This window comes from Felis catus, chromosome B4 (assembly GCF_018350175.1).
Source record: "Felis catus isolate Fca126 chromosome B4, F.catus_Fca126_mat1.0, whole genome shotgun sequence".
Taxonomy (NCBI): Eukaryota; Metazoa; Chordata; class Mammalia; order Carnivora; family Felidae; genus Felis; species Felis catus.
Genome location: NC_058374.1, coordinates 59,412,337 through 59,419,743, shown reverse-complemented (window position 1 = coordinate 59,419,743; position 7,407 = coordinate 59,412,337). Strand labels below are relative to the sequence as shown.

Genomic DNA, 7,407 nt, shown 5'->3' with positions numbered 1-7,407 from the left:
ATGAGAAGTGTACATCCAAAATTAACACACCCATGATCCACTAGTCTTCTTTCCCTTTCCCTCCTGTTCTCCCCCCCCCCACCCCCGCCCTTTTCCTCCTGTTCTAAGTTGCTTTAGAGTCCTCCCCAGAATTAGTCCCTAAGGTTTGCCCTAGTCAGACGTCTGCCTTGTGTCTTGTCTGCTCTACCAACAAGGCCAAGATGAAGTGATCCAGTCTTTATTTTCACTAAATACTCCAGCTATGCTTTTCAAGTGAAAATTTAGCTGTGGAGCAAATATTTATACCCTCTTCCTACTTCAAACATTTACAAACCTATAAGGGGAGGTTTCATCTTAAAGGCATCCTCCCCAACCACTCCCCAACCCCCGTTTTTTGGCCAATTTAGAACAAGAGGATAGCACTGCAAGGATACGCCGCTCTTAGTGCATCAAATTGCCCTCCCCATTAAAGAGAATTAACTACCCAAAGACTTGGAAACGAGAGAGATTGGATGGAGGTTTAAGATAAAGGCAGTATTTAAACATTATTTAAGTGTTATCATTATAAAAATTGTCTGTTTGATGCAAACTACGTCCGCCTATTTGAGGAAGTCGAGAGACCTTAAAGGGCTCTCTACACAGATGAAGTGGACAGACCGCGAGCGTCTCCTCTTGCCGGGGTGAGCCTGGGCCGCCGCCGCCGCAGCCGCGGGAGTCACGAAGCCAGACGCGGCGCGTCTCCGCCCAGGACTCTGGAGACTGCAGCAGCGCGCGCGACGGCCGCGGCCCGGGCGGCTCCTGGAGGCTGGGAGGAGACGCGACTCCCGCAGACACGTGACCTCCTCCCAGCCGCCGCTTCCCGCGACCCAGATCCGTCCCCGGAACCCGCGCTCTGCGGGGCGGGCCGGGGCCGGGGCCGGGGGTAGGGGTGGGGGGTGGGGGACGACACGTAGCGACGGCCCCGGTCCCTGCTGCGCCCGGGTGCGTGCGCTTTCGCCGTACTTCTCCCCTTAGTTCACGTGCCGTTGGCAGTGATGAAGGTTTCGGGGATAACCCAGAATGTGAATCTTACGCTTGCTGCAGGAAGGAAAGACCTTTGGTTTTATGTCTTTCTACTTATATAAGAGAGATCAACATATATTCTATCCACCCCCAGCAGAGCCGAGTAGCGGCAGCAGCGGGGCGGGAGCCCTGGGAGTCCCGTAGGACGAGCTTGCCCCTGGCCTCCAAGGCCCCTGGCCGCCCGCTGCGTCGGGCGGCGTGGGCAGTGCGAATCTCCGGGCACCTCTCGGTAACTCTCGATAGCAGTGAGTCATGCTCCCGGGATGGCTCTGGGGATAGGTAACCCGGCTCGTGCTGGCTTGTGCTTCCCAGCACCGGGCGCCGCCGCTCCAGGGCGAGCGCGCGCGCGCGCACGGGTTCCCCGCGCAGTGATGTGGCAGCAGCGGCAGGTCGGATCACGTTGCTGGCCCTGTGCTGGTACCCGTTTGAGACAGGATTAAGGAGGGAGGCTTTGGAGGTGCCAGCGGTAGTAAACGTGGGTTCTGCACACTCCCAGCGTCGCTTATCCCGGGGGGGGGGGGGGCGTGGGGAGGAGAAGCACGCAGCACCACCCGAGGCGATGAGGGGCGACGGAGTTTAGCTGGCGAGTGATAAAGCTGCATTGCTTTTCCGCGGTAGCCCCTCTCGTCCTCTCCTCCCCCCTCTCTCCCGCCGCGTTCCTCTGGGAGCACCAGAGGCCCCAAACGTCGTCATCTGCTTCTGTGATTAGTGGCACCGCAATTCCGGCTGCTGCGGGAAGTTTGGGTGGCCCAGGGACACCGTGTCGCCGAAAGACACTTGGATTGCGACATTCTGACCCAGTGACTACATTTCCATTTATCTTAAATCCTTCAGGGAGCGGATTTCAAGTTGCCCCATTAGGGGGCAACCTCCAACCTGGGCCAGCCCCCCCCCCCCCGCCCCCCAGGCCACTGAGCGGTGAGCAAACAAGTCTCCAAATTTTCCTTCGGGACTGAAGTTTACCCACCGCGAATTCTCTTTCTCTTTCCTTTCTCTGGTCCAAACCAACAGCGCAGTCGGTGGCGAAGCAAAAAGCCACGTTCACGTTCATGCACCGTAATGACGGGCGAATTGAAGGAGTAGCATTTCCAAGCCCAGGAAGCCCTGGCTGCCCCGCACCCCCGGCGTCCCCTCCCCTCCCCCAGCTGACTGCAACGCCTTTGGGAAGATGAATAGCTTGGCTGAAGTTGTTTTTCCTTTCCGGTGGCCCTGATCAGGTGTCCCCGCCCCCTCCTGCCGTTCGCCCTCCCTCGCAGCCTGCTCCCGACACCCCCCCCGCCCCGGCCCGGCCCCTCCTCCCCCGCCCCCCTCCGGGCTGGACCGCGGATGGTACGTTCCGCACGTGAGCTGGGTGCTGGTCTGGCCGGCGACGCGCGTGCCCTGTGGCCAAACACTGCCCGGAGTGAGAGCAAACTACCAGCGCAGTGGGGCCGGCGCGAGTGTGCGTGCGTGTGTGTGCGTGTGTGCGAGAGAGCGAGCGCGGTGGGAGGGGGGGGGGGGAACCAACTGCTTCACACTTTCAACACTGCACTGAAGAAGGGAGAGAGAGAGAGACTGGAGACGCACAGATCCCCCCAAGATCTCCCAAAGCTATCGTCCCACAGATTATAAAACAGAACCCCAAAAATCGAAACAGAGGAAACGGACAGCGGTTGAACATGGACGAAGGAATTCCTCATTTGCAAGAGAGACAGTTACTGGAACATAGAGATTTTATAGGGTAAGGTGCACGCACCCTTGCGAATATCTGTCTAGGCTTCAGTTTGATTTTTTTTTTTTTTCCTTCTCCAGAAAGTGGTATGGAGCGGGCAAGGGCAGTGCCCCTCCCCGAATGGGTGCCTGATGCTGATTTCTGTTTTGCAGACTGGACTATTCCTCTTTGTATATGTGTAAGCCCAAAAGGAGCATGAAGCGAGACGATAGCAAGGTAAGTGTAAGTTTCCGATGTTTCCCCATAACCTGCCTGGATAGTTAATTAGGGCCATTGATTTCACAGCGAAGCTCTGCCCGCAAATATATTCCAGCCCTTGAGCTTCCCCAACTGTGAATTTTAAGTGGTTTGCTGGATACTCTCAGGGGGAGATTAAACATCATACCTGAATTCAAATTGCATTTCAGAACAGTCCAAAGGAAAAGCTTTCTTGGCATAGTTTATCACATAATATGGGGTTTTTGGGGAGGGGTATTGTTTTATCCAATAAATGTTTAGCTTATTGTTTTCTCTTTTCCATGATTGTCGTATATTAAGGATACCTACAAATTACCGCACAGATTAATAGAAAAGAAAAGAAGAGATCGAATTAATGAATGCATTGCTCAGCTGAAAGATTTACTGCCTGAACATCTGAAGTTGACAGTAAGATGTACATTTTCATTCTTTGCTGCTCTCCAAGGGCGTGTTAATAGCTTGGTACTACTCCCAGAGATACAAGAATAAATGTAAATATCATATGCCTTACGACTTGGGCTGTAGTGTAGAGTTTCCCACAAACTCAAGAGTAGGTGCTCACAACTGAAGGCAAGAAATCATTTATAACTCGTCTTCTGGAAAGCTCAAGAAGTATAGGAATAGTACTTCTTTCAAAGTGTTTGCTTAAGTTGCTGTGCTGAGTGGAGAGCCGATTGAGCCAAATGTGTGTTTTTAAGTAACCAAAGTGCCCCCTTTTCTTTTTTGCACCACTGCAGACTCTGGGGCATCTGGAGAAAGCGGTAGTATTGGAATTAACTTTGAAACACTTAAAAGCTTTAACAGCCTTAACCGAGCAGCAGCATCAGAAGATAATTGCTTTACAGAATGGTAAGTCAGTTCAGGGAGGCCAACCCACCCTGATGAAGCCGGGTAGCCCACAGAGGGGCAGTGTTAGGACTCTTCCCCCACCCCCTCCTCCTTCCTTGGGCCCATGGGCGCAGTCTCATTTGTTAAATTGCTTATACTTTCCCTTCATTGGAAAGTGCCCATTTCCCGAAGCATCCTAGAGGCTTTCAGCAGAACTCAGATTTTTATTTAAAGTGGCGGTTGCGCTCTCCACTTTGGTTTTTCAGCTGGGAGTAGAGCGCCCCCCTGCTCCCCCCCTCCCCGGCAACCAGTGGATTATATCACCCGAATACAGAGGAAAAACCGAGATCACTTTAGTCAATGTAGGGCCCACGTGATAAGCAGATGTTTTAACGTCGGTATTTTTCTTCTTGCCTCCATTCCTCTGCCCCCACCCCCACCCCTTCCTCATCCTAGGGGAGCGATCTCTGAAATCGCCCATTCAGTCCGACTTGGATGCGTTCCACTCCGGATTTCAAACATGCGCCAAAGAAGTCTTGCAATACCTCTCCCGGTTTGAGAGCTGGACGCCCAGGGAGCAGCGGTGTGTCCAGCTGATCAACCACTTGCACGCCGTGGCCACCCAGTTCTTGCCCACCCCTCAGCTGTTGACTCAACAGGTTCCTCTGAGCAAAGGCACTGGCGCGCCCTCGGCCGCCGCCCCCGCAGGGTCTGCTGCCGCCCCCTGCCTGGAGCGCGCCGGGCAGAAGCTTGAGCCCCTCGCCCACTGCGTCCCGGTCATCCAGCGGACTCAGCCCAGCGCCGAGCTCGCCGCCGAGAACGACACGGACACCGACAGCGGCTACGGCGGCGAGGCCGAGGCTCGGCCGGACCGCGAGAAGGGCAAAGGCGCCGGGGCGAGCCGCGTCACTATCAAGCAGGAGCCCCCCGGGGAGGACTCGCCGGCGCCCAAGAGGATGAAGCTGGATTCCCGCGGCGGCGGCGGCCTGGGGGGCGGCGCGGCGGCGGCGGCGGCCGCGCTCCTGGGGCCCGACCCGGCCGCCGCGGCAGCGCTGCTGAGACCCGACGCCGCCCTGCTCAGCTCGCTAGTGGCTTTCGGCGGAGGCGGGGGCGCGCCCTTCGCGCAGCCCGCGGCCGCCGCGGCCGCCGCGGCCCCCTTCTGCCTGCCCTTCTACTTCCTCTCGCCTTCGGCGGCCGCCGCCTACGTGCAGCCCTTCCTGGACAAGAGCGGCCTGGAGAAGTACCTGTATCCGGCGGCGGCCGCCGCCCCGTTCCCACTACTGTACCCCGGCATCCCCGCGCCGGCAGCCGCCGCCGCCGCCGCCGCTGCAGCCGCCGCCGCCGCCGCCTTCCCCTGCCTGTCCTCGGTGTTGTCGCCCCCTCCCGAGAAGGCCGGCGCCGCCGCCGCGACCCTTCTGCCGCACGAGGTGGCGCCCCCTGGGGCGCTGCACCCCCCGCACCCGCACGGCCGCACCCACCTGTCCTTCGCTGGCGCCCGTGAGCCCGGGAACCCGGAGAGCTCTGCTCAGGAAGATCCCTCGCAGCCAGGAAAGGAGACCCCCTGAATCCTCGCCCTCTTTCTTAGACAGGACGAGGGTTCACGCGGAATAATAATATTAATAAGTTAAAACACCCTTAACGTTTTTAAGGGAGGAAGTGTAATAGATGCACGACAGGCTTTTAAAACAACAACAACACAGGTGTTTTGTGTACATTTGGAGTTCCTGTTTTGCTCATCCCTCACCACCCCACCCTCCGCACACTAACATCCTTTTCTTCCCCCACCGGCTCTAAAAGATCCTCTGCGGTATTGATACTTCATTCTTTAAAGAATTTCCCCCCAAATAAGTTTTGCCTTCCTTTAGGCCATGTTCCATTGTTTTTTAAAATACAGAACCTAATTCTGGAGGAAGTGAGAAGGGTCTGCTGTGTGGGTGAGCTAATTGAACCAGGGGAGGAGCAAGGTGGCCCAGGAGTTGACCTGAAAGGCAGGTAGGCAGTTGTTATCTGCCTGCCTCATTTGTGTCCTGCCTGCTTCAGGAGGCTTTCCACAAACAGTGAGGACCTTTTAGAACTGAATTTACTCTTCAGTATTTTATAATGTTCAGCTTTTTAAAAGGTATATATTTTTCAAAGAGGAAGAAGTGAGGATGCAGTCACTTGCGTTGCAACCTATTCTGAAGTGGTTTGAATGGTATCCCTTAGTAACTTGCTCTTGTTTAAAGAGACACGGAGTTGGGCCATTGTCAGAACTAAGTCAGGGAAGGAGATGGATGAGGAAGGCCGGAATCATTCTTGGTACATTTACTAGCACTTTATTGAGAAATTGACCGTGAATCAATTGACTTGTCTTAATTTCATATATCTATCTATCTATATATCTGTATCTATCTATCTATAGATATATACAAACACATGTGTATATATATAGATATATATAGATATATATATTGCATCTATTCCCACCTTGTCATTATTTAATCCACCAGGTTCCTAAGTTTTTATAATATTGCTGTAAAAAAAAAAAAAAGGAATGTGCACTGAACTTAAAAACAAAAAAGAAAACAAGTCCAAGATGATTTCTCCTATATTCTTTCTGTTAAATAACAAAAGTGGAGAAAAGCATTAAACTGGTCAGTTTTGAGTGGAAATGCTGTAAAGATGTGGAATGAAGCCCTGTGTGGCCTTCCTATCTCCAAGTCTATGTATTTTCTGGAGACCAAACCAGATACCAGATAATCACAAAGAAAAGCTTTTTTTAATAAGGCTTAAACCAAGACCTTGTCTAGATATTTTTAGTTTGTTGCCAAGGTAGCACTGTGAGAAATCTCACTTGAATGTTATGTAAGGGGTGAGACACAACAGTCTGACTATAAGTGAAGAAAATATCTGGGTCTTTTAGTCAGTTTGGTGCATTTGCTGCTGCTGTTGCTACTGTTTGCCTCAAACGCTGTGTTTAAACAACGTTAAACTCTTAGCCTACAAGGTGGCTCTTATGTACATAGTTGTTAATACATCCAATTAATGATGTCTGACATGCTATTTTTGTAGGGAGAAACTATGTGCTAATGATATTTTGAGTTAAATATCTTTTGGGGAGGATTTGCTGAAAAGTTGCACTTTTGTTACAATGCTTATGCTTGGTACAAGCTTATGCTGTCTTAAATTATTAAAAAAAATAAATACTGTCTGCAAGAAACCAGCTGGTTTAGAAAGTTTTAGTATGTGAAGATAAACTAGAAATTATCTTTATATTCTAGTATTTTCAGCACTCCATAAATTCTATTACCTAAATATTGCCACACTATTTTGTGATTTTAAAATTCTTACTAAGGAATAAAAACTTTAATATACGACATGAGATTGTCTAATAATTAAAAAGACATACTGCTCAATTAGTTTTAAGATATCTATGAATTTAGGGATGAAAGCTATTAATGTTCTAAGGTAAAGAACTTTGTCATTGGCTTGATATCACACGTTTCCAATTTCTTGCAAGCCTCCAGGCTCTCGCTGTGTCTACCTACTTATTTCCAGTGTATCCCAATGAAAAGTGCAAAAGAAAAACCTACCAATCACTTGCGTGGTCT

The 7,407-nt window shown here is 51.8% G+C and overlaps 1 protein-coding gene across 2 annotated transcripts; it reads left to right on the top strand.

The window, feature by feature from the left end:
* Positions 1-2,352: 2,352 nt before the first annotated feature.
* On the top strand, positions 2,353-7,173 carry BHLHE41 (basic helix-loop-helix family member e41). Of its 2 annotated transcripts, XM_023256870.2 has the most exons (5): positions 2,361-2,761; positions 2,905-2,968; positions 3,290-3,397; positions 3,727-3,838; positions 4,274-7,173. In XM_023256870.2, the coding sequence occupies exons 1-5, from the start codon at positions 2,700-2,702 to the stop codon at positions 5,380-5,382; spliced, it is 1,455 nt and encodes a 484-aa protein (XP_023112638.2). In that variant the 5' UTR covers positions 2,361-2,699; the 3' UTR covers positions 5,383-7,173. The 2 variants fall into 2 exon arrangements, with proteins under 2 accessions (XP_044917516.1, XP_023112638.2); XM_045061581.1 differs by lacking the exon at positions 3,290-3,397 and having other exon boundaries at positions 2,353-2,761.
* The last annotated feature ends 234 nt before the right edge of the window (positions 7,174-7,407 follow it).